A 25138-nucleotide genomic window follows, 5' to 3' on the forward strand; every position below is an offset into this window, starting at 1 on the left:
TACAAGGGTTAGGTAATTTAGATTAATGTTCAAATGTTTGTCCCTTCCCAAAACCACTAACTCAGCAAAGTAAACAAGAGCTAGCTTGTAGACGTCATCTTCCTCTGTGCACCTCAGAAATGCTTCTTCTAAAGCATTACATGTAATTCTTTTGTCTATAAAATATCTTTCCTGAAGTCTAATTTCATCACTTTCTCCATTGGAAACTTCAGGCACTTCCCCAAAACGAAGCCACGAGATCAAACAGAAATCTGACGAGTGTGAGCAGCGTCGCACCTATTAAGAAACTCAATCCATCCAAGTCTTTCACACCCTGCCCCGCTATTCTACGCAACACAACCCCATGCACAATCTGCCCGCTAAACTGAATCTTATCTATATTGGAAGATGGCTAAAGCATGATGTCTTGAATTGTTCTAATTGTTCGGCACTCAACCGCTCGAATTGCAGCTAGGGATGAATTTGCATGTGAGCAGATTGTTCACCGTGAGGAATATGCCTCGACTGCAGCCATACCGGCTCCACGTTGGCTCCCATTTCCTGAAATACAAGATGAAATAACGTGAACACATATACTACTACGTATTTGCACAATCACATTGGTATTTACACAACTAGTCAACCAGCACATTACAAATTTTACAAAATACATGCGCATAGGGATTACTGATCACAGGCTTTAACATGATCAATGCAATATGACATATTTTGTGCAAATACCTGTTAATGCAATGATTCTGTGAATTACAAGCAATAGCATGTGTTTTATTTATGGATCCAAACTCCAATCAATGGTTGATGCATGAGTGAGTGTGAGTGCAATCTAGGTAAGTTATGCACTTCACACACATGACAATTATTGTCATCTCATACATAACACAAAATAAATAAATAAATAAGAAAGATGGTGGAAGGAAGCAAAGCAAAGCATCTGCTATGCTATCCGCTCGCTAAGCCATTGCCACATCCTTCTTTCTTTCTAGCTTTTTCTTTAGTCAGCCATAATCGTCATAGATCAACCTTTTTTCAAATGCTTTGCACTTTTATTCATAAGTTTATTATTATCTGTTCTCATTTTTAACAGGCAAATTTAGTAACAACGAATTAATATTTATTTCAAAAATTATATATATTCTAGCGCCAGAGAGATAATTTGCACTCTGCACTGCTTCAAATGTGGAAGGTTTTGAGGGCCTCCTCCAATTCAACACCATTACCTTATTCATATCATTATTGACATGTTATTGACTTTATTTTCATTCGTTTTTTAACATATACCCAAACAAAAATTAACATGCAAGTGAAGCACACAGAAGAGATGCCAAATCTAACAACATTCATGGTATAAATTGGGGAAAACGGTTACTCTAACCCTAAACTCAAATTCCATAAATTACTCACCAAATGCTGGTTATTAAACAATCGCAAGGTGTCTGTGTTGGGTCTTTGTGCGGCTTTGCTCCACAAATGGAACCTATCACTTCCAACGAATACGGCTTCTCTCCTTCCCCTTCCCTTGCCGTCTTTTCATTTGAATCCACGCCTTTGCTCCTTCCACTCAAAATAAATACTTTTTCACGGTTTAGATATCTGGAGTTGCGTTCAATCGTCGTTAACCTTTGCCTTCAACCGTCGTTGCCCGTTGCCTTCAACCGTTTCTCGAGCTTAGCGATTTCTCTGAACTATGAGTTTGAGATCAATGGGTTTTTTCTGTTCAAAATTCGAACTTGCCTTTTTTCTTTTTCTTTTTTTTTTTGTTGGGACCAACTTCATTGCTGGATATTAAATTCGGGTTTGGGTTCCTCATCTACCCGATTGCACAACTTTATCTCAATTCTCCCCAGTCCTTAGATTGATCCAATGACTATAAAGTGAACCCCTTATAACTTACCCCTCATTATAGTCTGAGCGAACAACTCAACATAGGACTAAAGTCTAGTCTAGTTTAGTCCAATCGGAAAGGCTATAATGAGTCTTAGTCCAATACTTCAAACTTAATTATAATCAGTCTAGTCCAGCCTACTAAACGGGACATCTGGAGCCTCAATTTCGTGTCTTAATTTTTTTGAAGAATTTCGTGGAGTTTTTAAAAATTTACTGAGACTACAAGCCGTTGGATTAATTGAACGAGTGAGGTGTGTGGGGCTCTACAACGCTCAAAATGTCGTCGCTCACTTCGCACCCTAAAGCCGCTCATCAGACTGCTTTGCGTGAGGAGTCCACGGCCCCTTGCTGCATTTAGGGTTTAATCATATTTGGATCAAACCTTTGAAATTTCCTTAAAATGATGACCCTTTCTTCAATCTCTCGGTTCATGTCCTCCTCAGTTGGCCTCAAAAGTCACAAATTCTCAATCTTGCGGTTCGCTGCTGCCTCAGATGAGATATTCTACAAGCCAATCCCAAATGGGTCTTAGGATTTTCATATGGGCTGGTCTTCACTCCAGTTATAGGCATAGCTATTTTATGTACAGCAAAGCTTGTGAACTGTGTGAGATTAAGCTAAACCCAAGTGTGATTTTTGATGTTTTGGAAGCTTATAGAATTGAAGGGCGCTTTATTAGTCTTAAGGCATTTAAGGTTATCTTTAATTTATGTAAAGAAGCTAAGCTTGCCGATGAAGCTTTGAGGGTATTAAGGAAAATACCGGATTTTGGTTTGCGTCCAGATTCTACTCTGTATAATGTTGTTATAACGTTGTTTTGTGATAAAGGTGATATAAATATGGCTGAAAGTTTGGTGAAAGAGATGGGCTTTGTGGATCTTTTGCCCGATTTGATCACGTACATTGTAATGATTAATGGGTTTTGTAATGTGGGTCGGTTAGATGATGCTTGTAGGTTGTTTAAGGTTATGAAAGCACATGGTTGTTTGCCGAATGTTGTGATGTACTCGGCACTTCTTGATGGGTTTTGTAGGTCTGAGAAAATGGAGAGAGCTTTGGAGTTATTGACAGAGATGGAGAAGGAAGGTGGGGATTGTAGCCCTAATGTAGTAACATATACGTCTGTGATTCAAAAGCTTTGTGATAAGGGTCTGTCGAAGGAGGCATTGGGTATTTTGGACCGAATGGAAGCTTGTGGATGTGCCCCAAGTCTCGTAACGGTTAGTTCTCTAATTAAGAGTTTTTGTGTCGAGGATCAAGTTGAAGAGGCTTATAAACTGATTGATAGAGTTGTTGCGGGACGTAGTGTTACGTATATAGTGATTACTATAGCTCTCTTGTTGTGTCTTTGGCAAGAGGTCTTGAGGATCATGCTTGATAGTGGGGTGAAACCAAATAGTTTGGTGTGTAGCATTACGTTAAAAAAGATTTGTTTGGAAGGACGGGTGATAGATGGATTTTGCTTGTTTCATGAAATTGAGAAGATGGAATGCTTGTCTTCCATTGACTCAGATACTTACGCAATTCTTTTAGTGGGGCTTTGTGAACAAAGACATTTAGTGGAGGCTGCAAAGCTGGCAAGGCTAGTGCTAAAGAAAGGAATTAAGCTGAAAGCTCCTTATGTTGACAGTATAGCTGAGATCCTGAAGAAATCCTGAGATGAGGAGTTAGTTAAGCATTTGAGTATAATTGCATTTTGAAGTTGAACAAAAGACATTGCTCTCCAGTTTTTATGCCTTTTCTTTGCTTATCTAGAATTGGGTTCTTCTACTAAGCTCAAAGTCTCGAACCAAGAAGAAGACAATCATTGAGTTAAGTTGGTAGGTGAGGAAGAAGGGAATTCATGCCCATGCCCTGGAAATACAATTTTGGTAGCAGAAGCATCTTTGGTTCAGATGCAAAACGGGTTTTATTGGTTCAGGGGCTCATGCACTGTTTTACCCGACTCTTCTTTACAATGTCACTGGGAATAAGCTTTAGTGTTGAATTATAAGTGCTCAAGCTGATTTCATAATTAGTAGTTTTCTGTTTATTTGTATTTTCTGGTTTTAATCCAAGTGGCATAGATTGATTGGTTAGTTTAATGGAAGGCTGAGATTGCATTGTGATGTAATGCATCCAGCTGGCACAGTATAACGGATATACTCTCACACCAAGAGTGTGAGCGATCTTGTACAAATGCTAGCAGTCTAATAGAAGAAGAGTGTTCTCTCTGCTACACGTATAGCAGAGGAGATTTCTGATTTCATCTTGCTCTCTCTCTCTTTTTTCTCTTCTTATCAAAACTCACACACAGATTCACAAAAACACTAACATGGTATCAGAGCCTAGTTGGATTATCCAAGCTGGGCGTTTATTCGTGAAGAAAATCGTTGAAGTTAAGCTCAATCATAGCTCACGGTGATTGAGCTCGATCAATTGCTGAATCTGAAAACAACTCGTTTCAGTGCTTACAAATTCGAAATGGCTGGATCTGGAAGCTCAGAGGCTAGAATCCCAATTTTCTCTGGTGAGAACTATGAGTTTTGAGGATTAAGATGGTTACCATATTCAAATCATATGGTTTATGGGTTTTGGTAGAGAAGGGGTTTACAATCCCAGATTCAAAGAAGAAGGAATCTGAGGATGTTTCAGGAGAAGAAGTTGATGAGAAAGCATTTGCCATTCTCATGAGGATGCGAAAGCTCTTGGAATTATCCAAAATGCAGTTTCTGATCAGATTTTTCCCAGGATTGCAAATGCTGACTCTGCAAAGATGGCTTGGGATCTGCTGTACTCAGAATATCATGGTGGAGAGCATGTTAGATCGGTAAAACTTCAAAACCTCAGACGTGAATTTGAGTACACTAGGATGCGTGATAATGAAACCTTATCTGATTATCTTACTAGACTAAATGAATTGATCAACCAAATGAAAACATTTGGTGAAGTTCTGTCAAATGAGAGGCAGGTTCAGAAGGTGTTAATTAGTCTTAGTAAGAAGTATGATCCTATATGTCTTGTGATTGAAAACACAAAGACTCTAGAAATTGTGGAGTTGCAGGAAGTGATTGCCATTTTGAAGAGTCAAGAACAAAGACTTGAAATGCATAATGTTGATACAGCTGAGAAGGCATTTGCCTCATTCACTGTGAATCCCAAAGGTCAGAATAAAAATGGATCTCAGTCTGGTTCATCCAAGTCACAGGGAAATTGGCATTCTAAAGGAAAGCCATGGGAGTCAAAAGGCAAGTCACAGCAGAACAGTTATCCTGCACAGAATGTCAATTCTACAAATCAGGAGAATGCAAAACCTCAATGCAAGGTGTGTTCAAAGCATCATTTTGGTGAGTGTAGATACAAGGGGAAACCAAAATGTTATAACTGTGATAGGTTTGGACATTTTGCTAGGGACTGTACTGTGAATAAAAATGTGCAGAAGGCAAACTATGTAAACCAAATAGATGTGACAGGGAATCTGTTTTATGCCAATTGCACAACCACTGAGATCAAAACCAATGGAGAATGGTATGTTGATAGTGGCTGTAGCAATCATATGACAGGAGATTTAAAACTGCTGGTTGATGTGAGAACTAATGTGACAGGGAAGGTACAAATGCCAACAGGTACACTTGTAAATGTTGCTGGCATTGGTTCACTGATGATTGACATAGAAAAGGGTAGGAAATACATCAGAGAAGTAATGTACCTGCCAGGGTTAAAGGAAAACTTGCTGAGTGTTGGACAGATGGATCAACATGGATATTGTCTGGTGTTTGGAGAAGGAATGTGCAGGGTGTTTGATAGTCCATCTATGGATTATCTAATCATCAATGTACCAATGAAGAGTAACAGATGCTATCCAGTATCTTTTCTTGCTGACAACCAGCTACTCATGAAAACCAGTTTCATTCAATGCACATGGATGTGGCATAAGAGACTAGGTCACTTGCACTTTAAAGGTCTGAAACAGTTAAGAGAGAAAGACATGGTGCATGGTTTACCACAATTGGAAGAACAAAGTGGTGTGTGTGAAGGGTGCCAATTGGGAAAACAACACAGGGTTGTGTTTCCAAAGGAACAAGCTCAAAGAGCAAGCAAGGCACTTGAATTGGTGCATATAGATCTTTGTGGTCCTATGAGAAATGAATCAGTTGCAAGGAACAAATATTTCATGCTGATTATAGATGATTTCACAAGAATGATTTGGGTATATTTCTTAAGAAACAAATCAGAAGCTTTCAGCTGTTTCAAGAAGTTCAAGTCTATGACTGAATTACAAACTGGACAACAAGTGAAATGCATAAGAAGTGACAGAGGTGGAGAGTTTCTATCTACTGAATTTGTGGAGTTTTGTGAAGCTCACGGCATTCAAAGGCAGCTTACAATGGCCTATACTCCTCAGCAAAATGGAGTGGTAGAGAGAAAGAATAGGACTGTCATTGAGATGGCAAAATCAATGTTACATGATAAGGGAATGCCTTATTTCCTATGGGCAGAAGCAGTGCATACAGCTGTTTATTTGCTGAACAGATGTCCTACCAAAGCTCTCCATAACATTACCCCATTTGAATCATATAGTGGAAGGAAGCCTGGGATTGCACATCCTGAAAGTTTTCGGTTCTCTGTGTTATGTTCATGTACCAGCTGAATTGAGGCACAAGTTGGATCCTAAGAGTACAAAGGGAGTGTTTGTGGGATATGCCACTTGTGAAAAAGGTTATAGAGTTTTTGATCCAATCTCTAACAAGCTGATATTGTCAAGGGATGTGACATTCGATGAGGAAGGTGTTTGGAATTGGACAGATAACCATGGTTCAGATATGCCAACATACTCAGTTGAAAATCAAGTAGAGTTTGATGTCAATTCTGAAATTCAGGTGACAATGGTGCAGCTACACCTCTAACTCAGAATTTGCAGGAAGGAAATTTGTCATCTACTCATCACACTCCAAGTGATATAAGTAGTGAAGAAAGGAGAACTCAAGCCTATGATCATTCTCCATTAAAGTGGAGGAGACTAGATGATGTGTTGGCACAATGTAACTTGTGCATCGTGGAACCAGAAAACTATGCTGATGCTGCACAGGATGAATCTTGGCTTAAGGCTATGCAAGATGAATTGTACATGATTGAAAAGAATGGAACATGGGAATTGGTGGAAAGACCATCTGAAAAACCAGTGATTGGAGTTAAATGGGTTTACAAGACAAAGCTAAATTTGGATGGTTCAGTTCAAAGGAATAAAGCAAGGTTAGTTGCCAAGGGATATGCTCAGAAGCCTGGACTGGATTACAATGAAACATATGCACCTGTAGCTAGATTGGATACCATCAGAACACTTATTGCTCTTGCTGCCCAAAAGAACTGGAAATTGTACCAACTTGATGTGAAGTCTGCTTTCCTTAATGGAGTATTACAAGAAGAAGTCTACATTGATCAGCCGGATGGTTTTGTGATTCAAGGTCAAGAAGACAAGGTATATAAGCTACATAAGGCTCTATATGGTTTGAAACAAGCACCTAGGGCCTGGTATGGAGAGATAGATAACTATTTCTCTCAATGTGGTTTTGAGAGAAGCTTAAGTGAATCAACCTTGTACACCAAGGTAAGGGGAGATACGGAGATCCTAATTGTGTCTATCTATGTAGACGATATTGTGTATACAGGGAGCAGTCAAACACTGTTAGCTGAATTCAAAGAAGATATGATGGCTAAGTATGAGATGACTGACTTGGGCCTACTTCATCATTTTCTTGGCATGGGAGTTATTCAATCTGAGTCTAGTATATTTCTACATCAAAAGAAGTATGCTAGCACCTTGTTGAACAAATTTGGCTTGACTGAATGCAAATCTGTAACCACACCTCTTGTTGCCACTGAGAAACTAGCTAAGGATGATGGGAGTGGAGCTGCAAATGAAGAACACTACAGAAGCATTGTTGGTAGTATGCTGTACTTAACTGCTACAAGACCCGACATCATGTATGTTTCAAGTCTAGCTTGATTCATGCACTTTGTCCTACAAACAGGCATTATGGAACAGCTAAACGTGTTTTGAGATATGTCAAGGGAACTCTAGACTACGACTTAGAGTATGTGAAAGGCAGGAAATCAGTTCGATCGGCTCGTGACAGTGATTGGGGAGGATCAGTTGGTGATAGCAAAAGCACATCGGGTATGCTTTTACTTTTGGAAGTGGAGTGTTTTCTTGGGCCTCGGTGAAACAGCGTGTTGCCCACTGCAGGTGAGTACATCAGGCATTGAAGCCACTACTCGGCCATTTGGCTTCGATTTGTACTAGAGGATTTTGGAGAGCTTCAAACTGAAGCTACTCCATTGCATTGTGATAACATCTCAGCAATAGCAATCACTAAGAATCCTGTATTCCATCAGAAGACAAAGCACATTGACAGGAGATACCATTTCATAAAGGATGCTTTGCAAGAAGGAGTTATTAATCTGGAATATTGTCCCACGAATGAGCAACTGGCTGACATATTCACCAAACCTTTGGCCAAAGATAGATTCAATTATCTCAGAGAGATGCTTGGAGTGAAATCAGCTCAAGACTTAAAGGGGAGTGTTGAATTATAAGTGCTCAAGCTGATTTCATAATTAGTAGTTTCTGTTTATTTGTATTTTCTGGTTTTAATCCAAGTGGCATAGATTGATTGGTTAGTTTAATGGAAGGCTGAGATTGCATTGTGATGTAATGCATCCAGCTGGCACAGTATAACGGATATACTCTCACACCAAGAGTGTGAGCGATACTGTACAAATGCTAGCAGTCTAATAGAAGAAGAGTGTTCTCTCTGCTACACGTATAGCAGAGGAGATTTCTGATTTCATCTTGCTCTCTCTCTCTTTTTTCTCTTCTTATCAAAACTCACACACAGATTCACAAAAACACTAACATTTAGGCTGAGTTTCTGTGGTGGGACAAGGTCGATGAGGTACAAATATAATTTTATCAAGCACGTTTATGCTTATATTTGTTTGTCATGGTTCATTTTGAATTCTGATTTTCAATTGGATAGCTTGTGGAAGTTTCTGGGATCTTTTTCTCCTTTTTATTTTTTTTATTTTTTTTAAGTGGGTGTTTATCATTTTTCTGCAGCTGTGAATTAATTTGCAATTTTTGGTTATGTTTTGTTTTTATCTCAGTTAATTGTAGATGTAAGTGAGATGCAGTTAATTTTATTTAAATGAAAGGAAACTGTTTTTATTTATTCTACATGCGGCCTTACTATGTGTGTTTATGTGACTGATTTGGTATTCATTTGATTATTAAGGGTTGTGCTATTCCTTAGATTCGTCACATTAAAGTTTGTGTAGTTTTGCATCAGTTTTTATGTGCTTGTAGGACTGTTTGATCTGAATCAATTTCTTGTTTAAATTATAATACTTCTATTTTCAGTTTGTATTGTTAGGTGCAGTTGCCCTGCATGAAGTTGGAGTTCGATGGAGTCTTCACACTTAATGAGCCATACAAGACTTTGGTTCCATCATCTTTATATCATGTTAGTGGTTTCCTGGATTTGCATTGTCCGAGTTTGCTTGGTTGGAGATAAACTGATACATTTTTCCTTCAAATGAAATATTATTGCTGCGCAGAGTTTATCTTTATTTATTTTTAATGTTTTTTTTTCTTAAATTTTTATCAATGGCTTTATAAGTTCTAAAAGCACTTTCTGATAGCCAAAATAGTGTTTGGCAACGATTGATAGAAAAGGTTACAAGTGCTTCTAGGTTAGTGCTTTTACTTATGTGCTTCCTCCAGGAAGTGCTTGCAAGTGCATTTTCAGGAGGCTGAGGCACTTGGTTTTTTAGTCAAAGTTTTGTTGTGCTTCTAACAAAATTCCTTCTCAGTAGGAGAAGAATGCTCTGGATTAAAGTTGACTTGGGTCATATCTATACTTGACTAGAACTTCTGCATTTTGTTTTGTTTTTTATTTACGTTATTTTTTGGGCTCTAATCTAACCATTAAACTTTTGGCAGTGTCACGGAATTAACCATCTGGTGATTCCTACAAGAGATTACTGCTTTGCACCATCACTGAATGATACATGTTGTGCTGCAGACTTCATTCATGGTAAGCATTTTTGCATCTTTGATTTGATTATATTGAATACCATCCGATATTTCATGATTTAGCATAAACTAGGCTCTATGTACCTAGGACATTCTGTTCTTGACTAGATACAAATGACATGAGTCATAAAACTGTTGAAGCCAGGTACACTCATCCAGTATCTTTCTGATATGCAAGGGTGGAAGTGTGAGGCTTCCCTTCTGGAATTTTCCAGTATAAATAAATGGTTGGTTAGAATATCTTGGACCATCTAGACTGACTGCTCATGTTTTTTTTGTATTTTGGGCATGAACTTTTAGAATCTTCAAGAGATATTTTTTGTTGAAATCTTTGTGTCATTTCCAAACTGCTTGGTGGAATTCATTGGGGTTCTTTCTTCTTACCCATGAATTTTGGAAGAAATTGATCCCAATGCTTGTAATTAATTTTATGAAAATTCTGTTGGACGAAATTGAAGTGATGAATTACTTTTCCTATATTATGAATAATGTGCCAAGCATTCAGCTCCTTTGTTTTTTTTTTTTTTTTTTTTTCTGAAGCTTATGCTGGACCAACTGGGAAAAGGCAGTAAGATCAATAATTCATTCAAGAAACAGGCTTGGACATCAAGGCACTAATTCTGAAGATGACATCTTACAGTACATGACTGGTGAGGTTCATTACATAACCATGGAGTATGAAATATCGGATCAGCAAAACAAGCGAAAACCAGCAGCTCCATCCACCTCAGCTAGTAAAAGAGCTCAAAGAATCATATCAAGGAGGAGATACAAGAACTATTGAATGAGAAACCACATATAGTAAAAGGGTTGGTCGGCGATGAAGAAGACAAAGACTGCTGCTCAATAGAACGCATTGTTGCTGCACTTGAAACTGTACCTGGCATGGATGATGAGCTCTTCTTGGAAGCTTCTCTCATTCTAGAAGATGATGATGATAAGAAAGCCAAGATGTTTGTGGCAATGGATGTTGCAGCTCGAAAGAAGAAGCTATACAGAAAACTTCGCCAGTAGCATCTAAGTTGCTTGTCAGTATGCAAGTGTAGTTTTGATATGCTTATCACCCTCGTGCTTTTTTCCTCATGTAAATTACATACATGGAAAGAGTTTCCCTCTACATAATGTAATTCCCTTTTGTATATCAGTAAGTTTTGAGATGGGCTCTTTCCCTGCTATTGAACAAGAAAGCCAAAGCTTCCTCTTCTCTTTGTTTTTTCAGCAAATGAAACTCACCAAATGCTAATTAGCACCCGGATTATCTCCACACTATTATGAGTTTAGGGTTTGAAGCTTACAAAGTTGTAAATCAAATTTCATACTTACCGAGATCTGCAATACGTATTAACAATAATTTCATACTTACAGTAAAACAATAAATGAAGTTACTGATCAATTAAAGAAAACAAAATTACCCAGATCAGGGGGAAAAAAAAACTACTGTGCCGTTCTTCTCTGATGAAGTAGAATTACTGATGAAACTTTTCTATTCTGTGAACCGCATAAAGACCCAGGTCGTTTGCAAAAGTTGGATCCAAATTCCACTCTGTGAACTGGGAATTGCCAAAACAAACAGACACGGACGGAGAAGACCGTGTCACGACCTTGACAAAAGATTGGTGCTTTTGCTAAATGGCATTGCTATCTCATTCTCCTCTCTACCTTCTTCTTATCCCATAAATCATATAAACTTGATTCAAGATAGCGCCCATAATAGGAGTACCCTAAGGTTGGAAGTAACTACTCCAAAAGTAACCCTAGCCCTGTGATGAAAGTTTTCCAAACAGGATTCCACTAAAAATAAATAGCACCAAACCACTTGTTCGATACAAATCTGGAACCAAGACGAACAAATGTTGTGGCAAGCTGATCATGTTCAAAGCCAAACTAAGTAAAGAAGTGTTATGAATACATACATGCAAACATTTCCAAATACTCCAAATACTGCATCATATACCACATTGGCAAACGAAACCGAGAAAAACAAGCAAGCAATAAATTCAAATATATATGCAGGATAGAAAAGTCGTTTGAGAAATACAATCATAATAAACAAAATAAGATACGTGAGTTAGGGGTGGGCATCTTAAACCGAAATACCAAACCGTACCCTAATCGCACCGTACCATACCAATTTCATACCGTTTCATTTGGTATGTGGCGATATTCGATACCGTACCGTACTGTACCAATAGAGTATGGTATAATAGAGGTATCAAGATTTTGGTACCGGTCAATACCGTACCGTACCGAATAGTATAACTTTATGTTTTTGTCATTTATGTTTGGATTGTGTCTGTATTTTTGTAAGTCATAAGACATAATTTTAACTATTTTGGTTTGTAAGCCATAAGGAGAAGATAATACCATTAATTAAGATATTATCCTAATAAAGAGAAGATAATATCATTAATTCAGATATTATCTTCATAAAAAGAGATAATATCGTTTAATTCAGATATTATCTTCAATAAAGAGAAGATAATATCATTAAATCAGATATTATCTAAGTCCGACTCGATCTCTACGAAACCCTAGCCCCGAGGCTCCTATAAATAGACTACTTCATTCATCATTCAAGGTACATCTAAACCTACTCCTAATACCCAAGAAAAATACCCGAAGCTCTCTCTTTCTCCCTCTCTACTCTCCATATTTTCTCCACACGGCTCCGGCCACCACACATGGCTCCAGCCGCCCGGTTCACACCCTGCATAAACACTACTCCGTACCCTTTGCTTAGCTATTGTTTTCCTACAAACACTCAAACTAACTTAGGCATCGGAGGGCCTTTGGCCAACACCCCTAGGGTGTGGTCTATTTACTCCAATCTGTTTTACAGGAATCGAGGAAGAGAGAGAGGGAAGATCGAAGGTTGAAGGATCTAGAAGCGAATATTCTCCCGTGAGATTATTTGCCCAAACATTTGGTGCTTTCATTGAGAGCACGAGTTATACTCAACGCGTGCTCAAGGAATTCATTCCTCCTATTGTCCAATCCACCGAAGCCTTCCAAACAACCATGGTTGGAAGCAAGCGCACGAGGAGCAAAACCGCCGCGATGGCTAAATCCGCGACGACCGAAAGCCACTCCACCCACAATCTCGCGATCGACATGGTGGCACCACCACCTCTCACCACCGTGCCACCTACCAGACCCGTAGTCGGATCTAGCAACCTCCGTGGCACCGCCACCTAGCATGGTGGAACCTCTCATCAAGGTGGGCTCGTTACCACCACTGACTTAGGCCCGGTCTTGGAGCAACTTCAAGCACTCCCTCCATTGCCTCCACGCTTGACGCATGCTCCTCCATACACATCCAATGAAACCCTAGCCTGTGTGCAATTGGGCTCCACACACTTCTCTCCTCCCGATCCACGAAGTCAAGCAGATCTTAATATGAGAGTTGACCAGCTAGCTCAGAGGATGGACGACCAAACCAATCTGATGAGGCAGCTCCTCCACCAAATAAACTTGGTTCAAAACCTTGACCTTGGACAACCGGGCCAAGAGAGAATGATGGATGAACACACCTATCGGCAGCTCGATGGGTACCAAGCAGGTCGAGCAGGAATGGGCAGACAAGGAGAGGGACAACAACGTGATCAGCTTGCCGTCATGTCACAAGCATTTGCAAGACACACACAAAGCAACATGCGAGAAAGACTCGACCCACGACTTGACGCTTTGCCGCTCGCAGGCACAAGGACCCAGAAATTATTGAGCGGAGGTGCAATATTGACTAAGTATGAAAATGGTTTTTCGGAATAATCATTTTCTCAAGATAATTTTTGGCGGCTTTTATTCCTTATACATCAAATAAGAAAACTTGAATTTATGAGATTTTAGTATGAAGTATATATTGACTTAATGAGCCATCATTTTTAGCTTAAATCGTATTTTGCACTAAAACCGAATTTTCATATTTTGATTTGGTGGGAATTTGATTTTCTAGTATTTTTATTTGAATCCAAATGGGGGGTACTTCCTTATTTACCCAAGGAGGTCAACTTGGTAACCCGCACAATGAGGACCGTGAAGAAAGGCACTCTACTGACCGCTCTCGAAGAACCAATTCTCATCGCCAAGTTACAGAAAATCCTCGCATAAGCAGTTCACCAACACGCCGCCTAGGCAGCGCAGCCGAGAAGATCAACCCTTGCAAACCAACGAGGAAGTTACTCGGTCTCACCCAAATCATAAAGGTCATCAACGTGACCGACTAGCCATGTGTGCGGAAGACGTTGAGAAGCTTGTGAATAACCGACTTCGAGACTTAAAGATTGGTGGAAATTTCGTAGATGCACTACGTGTTGAGGTAGACCGAGCAAACTCATCACATTTCACCGTCGAAATTGAGCAGGCTGCTCCCCCGAAACGATTCTCAACGCCCTCTTTTACATGCTTCAAAGGCGATTCGATTCCGAAAGCCATCTGAAGCATTTTAAGAGCCTTATGATCCTCTACAAAGCCGAAGACGAGCTAATGTGCAAGGTGTTTGCAATGACTTTGCAAGGAGCAGCTCAGGACTGGTTCCACACCCTGCCATCCGGTCGATCAGCAGTTTCAAGGAGCTTGCTTATGTCTTCACTAAAGAATACACTTCTTATCGGTCAATCAAGAAGAATCTGACCATCTGTTCAACCTGCACAAGAAGTCCAATGAATCCCTGCGAGACTACATCAAGAGGTTTAAAGCGGAGAGGGCAAACAATGTAGGATGTGATGACCAAATTGCGTCCTCTGCCTTCAAGAGGGGTTGCCAATTGAATGTGAGTCTGTATTGCGAGCTGACCATTTATCCTCGCCAAACACTGGTATAAGTCTTCGCTATAGCAGAGCGCTACGCATTATGGGATGACGACCGGATCGCCACGAAGAAGGCTGATCAAGTAGCTGAGCGGCAAGCCAAGAGAACGGCAAGCGCAGATCACACCTCGGAAGGTGCTTCAGCATGAGAGCTACACCAAGTTCACTATCCCGATACACTAGCTCCTGACCCAAGTAAAAGACATGCCTTGGTTGAAGAAACCATCGCCTTTAAAGGGAAACCCAACCAAGAAGGATACCAGTAGATACTGCACATTCCATGAAGGGCATGGTCATTACACAAACGACTGCTTCGCCTGGAAAAGGCACCTTGAAGATCTAGTCAGAGACGGCCATTGCACGGAATTCATCGCAAGGAGGGCTATCCAGCAAATCAAGGATTGTGACGCAGCTAACGATGAACCTCCATGAAAAAGGTCATATAGATCAACACGATCCTAGCTGACTCCAAAAGCCCAGACTGACCATCAGGGGGCAAAAGAGAAAGATCAAGCAGGCGACTTCCATCTCCTAAGCCGTCACTAGCTACCAAGTTGTGGAAGATGAACCTTTCATCATCTTTCAATGGAAGGAAGTTTTAAGACAATGAAATACCCATCACCTCCAAGGGTACTATCCATGAAGCTCTTCACTTATCAGCTCGGCTCTAAGCAGGCGACCAAGCCTTCCTCACCTCCATTGAAGACAAGTTACTTTTGATGTTACTCATGCACTCATCTTTTTTGTTTGATAAGGCAATGTAGTCACACAGACATCAATACAAGTTCAAGCTTTTCTTTCCAATGAAGTATTCACAAAAGCAATCGACACGTTTCTGGACGTAGGCCAAACGAGCCACTCTCAACGACACGTCTCGGGACGTAGGCCAAACGGGCCACACTCATCGACACGTCTTTGGACGTAGGCCAAATGAGTCACTCTCATCGACACGTCTCGAACGTAGGCCAAGCGGGCCACTATCGCATCGACACGCCTCGGGCACGTAGGCCAAGCACGGGTCACACACATCGACACGTCTCCGGGCGTAGGCGAACGGGCCACTATCATCGACACGTCTTGGACGTAGGCCAAACGGGTCACACATAACGACACGTCTCGGGCGTAGGCCAAACGGGCCACTATCGCATCGACACGTCTTTGGGACGTAGGCCAAACGGGTCACACACATCGACATGTCTTCGGACGTAGGCCAAATGGGCCACTATCGCATCGACACGTCTTCGGACGTAAGCCAAACGGGTCACACCATCGCATCGACACGTCTCCGGACGTAAGCCAAACGGGCCACACACATCGACACGTCTCCGGACGTAGGGCACACGGGCCACTCTCATCTACACGCCTTGGCGAGGTTAAACATGCCACACCCAGTGAACACTCCTCCTATCTAGTAGGCAAATAATCGGATCGAGACCATTACGCTTTCATCCTCGACATTCTCGGCAGAGGCGGACCATCGTCTTTTTCGATACTCGCCAGCAACTAGTAGCCACTCTCGCTCTAACCTTCTTCGATTGCCATCACGATGTCACCCAGCTGGTCCTTGTCTCGAAAAAGAGAAGACGAAGAAAAATATACGTGCTTGACTTACCTTGGGATGCACGGCAACTCCTCTCTTCGACAAGCAGTACAAAATTCTCCAAGATCTTTCTCAAGCTAGAAAGTAGAGAAGTTAAGTTTGCAATGTAAGAAAAAGTCAAGAGAAGCCCTGTATTTGTACAAGTTGGACAACTCAAGTCAAGAAGGAATGGCAAGCTCATTCCTATTGGGAATCCAACTCCAAGAACGATCAGAAGCCTGCGCCAATTAGTAATCCGATCTACAAAAAGCCCAGACACGTTGGAGAGCCCGAAAAAATAATTTCATCTCCTACATGCCACACAAGGGCCATGCAGGCTGAGGGCATTTGTGAAAGCAAATATTTCCGTCTCCAATCAGGGCACGCCACGTGGAAAAGAAGATTATCTATTAAATTAATTAATTGAACCAATTTATCTGGCCAATTAATTAATTGAGATAAATATCTTAATTAATGGGATATTATCTTTATTTAATGAGATAATACCATTAATTAAGATATTATCCTAATAAAGAGAAGATAATATCATTAATTCAGATATTATCTTCATAAAAAGAGATAATATCGTTTAATTCAGATATTATCTTCAATAAAGAGAAGATAATATTATTAAATCAGATATTATCTAAGTCCGACTCGATCTCTACGAGACCCTAGCCCCGAGGTTCCTATAAATAGACTACTTCATTCATCATTCAAGGTACATCTAAACCAACTCCTAATACCCGAGAAAAATACCCGAAGCTCTCTCTTTCTCCCACTCCGCTCTCCATATTTTCTCCACACGGCTCCGGCCACCCGGTTCACACCCTACGTAAATACTACTCCGTACCCTTTGCTTAGCTATTGTTTTCCTACAAACACTCGAACTAACTTAGGCATCGGAGGGCCTTTGGCCAACACCCCCCGAGTGTGGTATATTTACTCCAATCTGTTTTACATAAATCGAGGAAGAGAGAGAAGGAAGATCGAAGGTTGAAGGATCTAGAAGCGAATATTCTCCCGTGAGACTATTTGCACAAACACACTTGTAACCTTTTCTATCAAGCGTTGCCAAACACTATTTTGGCTATCAGAAAGTGCTTTTAGAACTTATAAAGGCATTGCCACACAGGCCCTAAATATTTCATGCAAACAAAAATAAAAAAATTAAAAAATAAAGATAAACTCTGCGCAGCAATAATATTTCATTTGAAGGAAAAATGTATCAGTCTATCTCCAACCAAGCAAACTCTGAGAATGCAAATCTAGGAAACCACTAACATGATATAAAGATGTTGGAACCAAAGTCTTGTATGGCTCATTAAGTGTGATGACTCCATCAAACTCCAACTTCTTGCAGGGCAACTGCACCTAGCAATACAAACTGAAAATAGAAGTATTATAATTTAAAAAAGAAATTGATTCAGATCAAACAGTCCTACAAGTGATGCAAAACTACACAAACTTTAACGTGACGAATCTAAGGAATAGCACAACCCTTAATAATCAAATGAATACCAAATCAGTCACATGGAGAGCTTGATAGGTTGAGGAAGGAAGCAATCACAAGAGCAATGAAGGCCAATGGTTCAACACTTACACCTTGGGATCCACAGAACGAAATGGAAAAACACGTCCTGATTTGTCACTTGAAGGAAAATCATTGTCCCAAAGAAGGTGGCAGTAAGCAAAGACAACTAGCCACACGTACCAACAGAGTGCTTGTTGGTCCAAAAAGATCACCCTTTCGAGACATTGGAAACTCCTCGTTGCCGGTGAGGCAGAACAGCAAAGCAGTCTTCCCTTTGCATTGCCCTTTACCTTCCAAAACATAGAAAAGCTTTTTAGATTGGTTACATTGGATTCAACTTGGGAATCTTGCTCTTTTCCGACCATATTAACTGCAGGGGCTCTTCCTCTTTGCTAACCATACGAATTGTACGGGCACAGTTGAAGATCCATGTTCTAATTAATTTCAATAGTAGAGGATACCATTTGTGAGGGTTGGTGAGTTGCAATCCTGAGTTTTAAATGTTTGTTGTGGTTTTTCACTTATTGCATCAACGATATGCCTCCAATATCTATCACAGCTAATGAGCTAGAATCAGATGGTGGTATAAATAATAATCTAGATAAATAAAATTTAAATTAATATTAACTTAAATCAATTAACCCAGGTCAAAGCCAAATCCATAGGAAAGCCCAAGTCCTCATGATTCAGTTAGAGTTCACATATCATATGTGGATAATGCTACGAAGACCACATTTATAAGAAGATCTATAAATGTGGTATCTCTAACATTTTGCACAAGATATTAGGTCTTTACATGCATTGTGAATTATTATTGATTAGAGCATTTCTATCCATTTGCCATGGCAAAGGGTAATGGGAGGTAAGAGCTGTTACTATTCACATGAATAGTGCTAGCCCTTGCAAAAGGCAAGTTGTGCTTCCACCCATTGCCATGGCAAAGGGCTATTACTTTTTACTTTAAATTATATTTATTTTTTTAATACTTAAACGATTAATTTGGATAAGATTTTCGGTTGTGATGTTTCAATATTTATTATAAAATTCACATTCATATTTCAAATAAAATTTTCGGTTGCCATGTGTCTATATTTATTATAAGATTAACATATAAGATTTCAGTTGCTACAATTGCACCACGTGTCATCTCTATATTCTAAATCTCTCCATGAAACCACAACCTCAACTCACAACAATCATCCATATCCTCTCTAGCTTCAACTCACAGCTTCTATCCGTTGGGGGAAAGCAAGGCTGACACTAGCTCAAGGCGTCAAGATTGACATCACTGACCTCGGCAGGAGAACGAGCTGATTTTGTCTTGGGCCTTGCCCAGGTTGGTGCCCCCCACATCTTGCCCAGATTGCATTTATGCGCTAGAAGTGCCTTTGCGGGCCCTTTTGTCCCGGGCTGAAATCGTGATTTGGAAATGCTTTTAGATGCTCTAATTTTATAATGTCATGATGGCAAGTTATGCATGTGAAGCTCTCGAGGTACACATACTCCCGCGTCCACTTAAAATCATAAAGACAATACATACTCCTTGATCACACAAGGATATGATTATTATATAAGATGTAACACAAACGTTACTCAATAAAAACACACTTGTTACCAAAAAAAAAAAAAAAAATCTCATTTATGTTATGCTTTTTTAGGATCATTTATGCTCTGTTGGTTGGGAAACTAAGCTATATATTTTAAGAGCATCTCTAAGAGAGATGTTATATTCAACGTGACACTTTCAACATGTAAAATAGATAGCTGACATTCCCTCCAACGGATATGTTAAATCCTACATGGAATAAATTTCTTTCTCCTGTTGTTATTTTTGGCTATTTGACTTTGTGATGTTATTTTATTATTTTATTATTTATTTTTGGCTTAATTATGTTCATGGCCCCTGTGCTTTCAAACTTATCTTAGATTACCACCTGTGTTTGCAAACGGCTCAAAGTACCCCACAACCTTTTAAAAACCGTCTCCCGTTACCTCTTTCGTCAATTTTTTTGACGCGTTCCGTTATGAATGTTATTGTTTATACCCCCCCATTGGCTGGTTTTTACCCAAATCGCTCATTTGGGCGATTTCGATCACCATTTGCTTCGATCCAGGTATGGTTTTTCAATCTCTCGAGCTGTTCTTGCTGCTAGTTGTGTTGGTTAGGAGAAATTTCTGAGTTTGGAGGGTAAATAAGTGATGAGCAGAACAAAGGGAGAGGTCTGCTCGAAATTTTTTGGGGTGTGGGGATAAGCGACAAGAACGTTAAATGCGAAATGTCAAAAAATGACAAAAGGGGTAACGTGAGACGATTTTTAAAAGGTTAGGGGGGTACTTTGAGACTTTTGCAAATACAGGTGGTAATCTGAGATAAGTTTGAAAGCACAAGAGGCATGTAGATAATTAAGCCTTTATTTTGAATTAATATGCTTAAAAAGTAATAAACCAATAACCACTATATAATAAAATAATATTTTAATTTGACATATTGAGTCGAATATGTCCAATTGCAACATAAGCTATGAAATTCAAATTTAATGTTTGATATTTGACATCTAGATGCTCTAAAAACTAAAATTAATATAAAACTTTAAAAATAAATGGGCCTGAAGAGTGAGCTGGGCTAAAATAGCTTTGCATCAGTCTAGCCCGTTCTTCATGGGCTACGACCCACAATTGTTTTCTATGTTCCAGCACAAAATGGGCCTCCACAGTTGCTCAACTAACACACCATAATCATCGCTCTCAACGTTGAAGCGTCTTCTCTCTCTCTCTCTCTCTCACTCTCTCTCTCTCACTCTCTCTCTCACACACACACACACGCATTTTCATTTAGCTGTGAGTTCTCCAACTTCATCTGAGTATTTCATTCTCAATCGATCAGCGTAAGGCTCTACATTTCTCGCTGCATATATCTGCTAATGGATCTAGGGTTTCATTTAAATTTATGATTTGCTCTATGAATTCTTTCCCTTTAGTTTTTGTGGATTTTCTGTATTTATTCCTCAATGTATCTTGTATTACAAGATTCTGTCATTGTCATTTATTTATTAGGAGATTAAAAATATTGTTGTTTTCCGTTTGGTATATATAACGTTGTTTTATTATGTTCATAATGGTTATTACAGTCTGAAAAATGTCAGGAATTTACATCGTCGGAGCTGTCTTGGGAACCTTTGGGCTTACATATGTTTTGGACAAGGTTGTTTCTGACAAAAAATTATTCGGAGGTAGAGTTTTGATGATAAAGTTGCTTGATGATACTGTGTTTATATGAAAATAAAATAATTTAACCTAGATGATAAATAACCAGGCAATACTCCAGTGACCATTTCGAAGGAATGGCAAGAAGAAACTGAGAAGAAGTTACAGGCTTGGCCTCGCACTGCAGCATCTCCTGTTGTCATCAACCCTATCTCTCGCCAGAATTTCATTGTCAAATCCACCTCTAAATAGGCCTCATAATATGCTCAGCTCAGTTGATTTTTTTTTTTTTCTTTTTCTTCATTTTTTTCTTTCTTTTCCTTCTTTGGCCTTGTAAGTCATGCTAATAAATATATGTTACTGATATAAAACGGTGACAGGAAAACATTTCCGTCGAAGGAATTAATTTTTTGAGACAGAAATATTTTTTTGGCTATTTGTTCGTTAGAATGTGAATTACCTGTTAGCTTTTTGTTCAGATTTAAAGGTCTATATTTTTTTCAGATAAACATGATTTTAAACGTTGGAACTCTAATTGACATTTGAATATGTTATATATGGGTTGGAGATGCTCTAAGGTTCATTTTGCAAATGGTTGTTGGGACTGGTGGGCAGAGTTCTGCTGTTGGATTTGAGTAGCATCTCTTCAAAAGATATACTGACATTTGCTTGCCAAGAATTTTGGATTGGTTTGCTTCCTATGCATCGTCAATTGGCAATCATGAATCATCCATTACTTTATATATTTATCTTTATCGTAGTCAAGATAGAATCAATCTTCCATGGTACGGAAGGTTGTTGTGTGCCTGCCTGCCAAATGTGTGAAACCCTTCCAAAACCCCCTTGATTTTTGTGCACATGACTTGCTCCTAGCCCTGCTCGCTACTTTAATCCAAAATGTATCACCATTTTCAACACTTGATACATGTTCATATACATACTACTGTTAACTCATTGATATCTATATTTGTGGAACCATGATTATACTCATGGACATATGTCAATTATAGAATTAAGAAAGATAAAATGAATTGTTCCATAAAAATAGGACCCATATTTTGATTATTTTTTTATTTTACATTTTTTAATCCTGAAAATATAAATTTACAATATTATCCTCATTTATTTAATATTTTCAATTCTTAACATTATCATTAACAACCAAGGGCATTTTTTAGTATTTTGAATGTTTTATCCTTTTGCTTTATAAATATAGATTCCAACCAGTTGACCTGTTCCATCAACTCAGTAGTAAAAAATGTTAATTAATCGGGATTTGGAGCCTTTATATGTTGTGCATTTACCCGCATTTTGCGACATTTAGATCATTCTAATAATTTAACGGTCCAAGATACGACACTTCATTTTTAACTTTTGACACCTATCTATTTAATTAACTTTAACCCTAACACTGTTAACTCTAATTATTATTTTGTTGGCACTGATCAGTCCGTAGAAGCATAACCGAAAAATTGTATGGAGTCATCACAATGTTTTTCTTTTAATTTGTTTGTATCAATAAAGGAGGGTGTTCAACTTAAGACCTCTTAGAGCACTTCTACCATTGAGGGGGAGTCCTGGAAAGAGGGGGCCCAAGCAACTAAAGGTAGCTCTAGAGCAAGAGTTCCAGCTCGGACAAACAGTGGCCCCAGCAATCTGGGCAAGCACACGGGTAAGTTCATCTTGAGCTGCTATAATGACGTCAGCAATAAAAAAATCGAAAACAAAAAACAAAAAACAAAAAGTTTTATATTTTTTTTTATAAATACCTAGTTATATTCTTTACTTCCCACACGAAAAACTCTATACAAATTCATTTTCTCATATCTCATATGATTAGTAATTGCCCTTATCCTCGCCCATAGGGGTGGAAACAAAATTGTAAGAGCTGCCACTATTCACGTGAATATTAAGTTGGTGGATCACAATGTCTATCTGTACCACTACTACAAAAATCATCAAAGGCCACAGGCATAAGGGCACACATACAATATTGTGCCCTCCTTTAAGTTATATTTGTGCTCTTTTTTTTTTTTTTTGGTATAAAACACAAATATTTGTGATAAATTCAAGCACATAGGGCACGATTTTAAATTAGGCACAATAATTCATGCCCTATGCATTGTGCCTCTTGTGATTGAGTCTGATTCTCTGTTGGTGGTTCATAAGGTTAAGAGTGATGAGGAGTGTCTTGCTGCCGAGGGTGCTTTGGTGGAAGGGGTACGTCGTCTTCTTGCCAATCATGAGTCATCTGCTGTTAGGCATATCCCTCGTCATGCGAATGGGGCTGCCCATCGCGTTGCCCGTTTCAGTCTCCGTGATCAAGGTCTATCGTGTTGGATGAATGTGGGTGCTTTATTATGGCTCATGGAAAAGTACCCACATCCATGACCCGTTCTTCAGAAAAAGTAAGTGAATTATTTGGAGAGACAAAACATTTGGGTCTTTATCTCTGACAGATGTGACATGTTCTAGACACAAAAACTATTTTATGCCCAATACTTTATTATAATTTAGATGTGAAGTAATTTTTTATTTTCAAACTCTGTTTTTATCTACTATACACAAAAATCATTTTGTGCCCAATAAGTTGTAATAATTTAATGTGAAGTAATTTTTTTTTTCTTTTCAAACTCTGTTTAATATTTCACGGCTTTTCTTATAGTGTGTTTGGATGAGAAAATTTAAAAGTACAAAGAATTTCTTAAATGATGGAATTTAAAATGATGAAAATTAATGTTCTAGAATTTATAAAGTTTCTTGTTTGGGTGACTGATTTAAAACACGAAATTTAACCTTTATTTGTAAAGTTATCTTTTAAAAACTCAATCTCTCTTGGGATTTTAGAAATGACGACTTTTAGATAGAATTTAAAGTTGGGATTTATGATCTCCAAATTCCCTGTTTTTTTCCCACGTATAATTTCTAAATTTCTATGTTTTTTATATCCAAGCACGGGAATTAGTTCATGTCAATTTAGAAATTTTGAGTTTTGTCAAAATCTCAGGTTTATTTCCCTCATTCAAATGCATCGTTAAAGTTTCTTATGTTTCTTTTGTTTTGTGTTTTTTGGCAACCCTCCACCTAAAGTTTAAGTTTAAAACTTTTGACCCAAGAAAATATCTCATCCATCACCCTACTTTTTTGAAGCCCTTTTTCTCTCCCCCTCTCCCTTCTCTCTGTGTCTTTGCTGCACCCATTTATTGAATTTCATTTTTGATTATATAGATTGAGCTTGATATAGTTAGGGCTAGTTTGGCATTGTTGTACTGTGAAAATAATCGCTGTCAGATTTACTCTGAGAGAAATCAGTTGTGGGAGAAACAGTTTGTTGTTTGGTAAACTTTTTGTTAAAAGTGTGTTGAGGCCCAAAAAATCCACAGTTGGGCCCGAATAAATTCCCGGTCCAAAACAACACATTATTGAAAAAAGACCCAATTTGGAGCACACAAAAGTCCACCATGCACGAGTCACACTCCACGCACTATGCCAAATAAATAATCCGTTATGTTAGGAATCGAGATTAAGATAATAAAATGCATTAGCTCTGCAAATTCATGCTAATTATCCTATCAAGTATCATAATTAAAAGCATGTCACGCGACATGCCATGCCAAACAAGAAATTATTATTGCACACCTAACCACGCTACAAACTGAAGTGGGCCCAAGCCACTCGAATGCCCGGGGCTTGCTTCAGTGGGTTGTGGTATGGATGGTAATAGGTTGTCATGAGGCCCATTGATGGGCAGAGAAATGGAGGTTCCAGATTGCTTGGGAGCCTCGGAACCCAAGCCCGTTTCTTAGGTCCAAATATGTGGGTAAGCACGAAGGAGAAAAATAGCTCATTATCTCAACCAAAATAGCCCATTACCTCAGCCCAAAATGGTCTATTAAATTAACCAATATAGCCCAATACTTGATGAGATTAGCCTATTTATTTGACAAACCAGCCATTGTCCTAGAAGGCCCATGTAACTAAGATAAAGACCTGCAAAAGCCTCAGCACTTGGCTGAAAAACAAGAGCCATAAAGGGAGCTTGGAGGTCCACGTGCACA

General features: G+C 39.0%; 1 protein-coding gene, 1 long non-coding RNA gene and 1 pseudogene across 2 annotated transcripts; all 3 read left to right on the plus strand.

Annotated features, from left to right (window-relative positions):
- The first annotated feature begins 2284 nt into the window (after positions 1-2284).
- Positions 2285-3584, plus strand: LOC103326891 (pentatricopeptide repeat-containing protein At5g47360 pseudogene; annotated as a pseudogene).
- A 5055-nt stretch (positions 3585-8639) lies between these two features.
- LOC148919068 (uncharacterized) lies at positions 8640-11209 on the plus strand. The gene is made up of 4 exons (XR_016125280.1): positions 8640-8819; positions 9284-9386; positions 9866-9959; positions 10499-11209. It is a non-coding gene; the product is annotated as an uncharacterized LOC148919068 (long non-coding RNA).
- Positions 11210-20644: 9435 nt separating this feature from the next.
- LOC103326889 (uncharacterized) lies at positions 20645-21522 on the plus strand. The gene is made up of 3 exons (XM_089048891.1): positions 20645-20761; positions 21005-21106; positions 21190-21522. Exons 2-3 carry the CDS (start codon positions 21013-21015, stop codon positions 21330-21332), a joined length of 237 nt encoding a protein of 78 aa, XP_088905017.1. The 5' UTR covers positions 20645-20761; positions 21005-21012; the 3' UTR covers positions 21333-21522.
- Positions 21523-25138: the final 3616 nt, after the last annotated feature.

This window comes from Prunus mume, linkage group LG3 (assembly GCF_029339155.1).
Source record: "Prunus mume cultivar Tortuosa linkage group LG3, ASM2933915v1, whole genome shotgun sequence".
Classification (NCBI taxonomy): Eukaryota; Viridiplantae; Streptophyta; class Magnoliopsida; order Rosales; family Rosaceae; genus Prunus; species Prunus mume.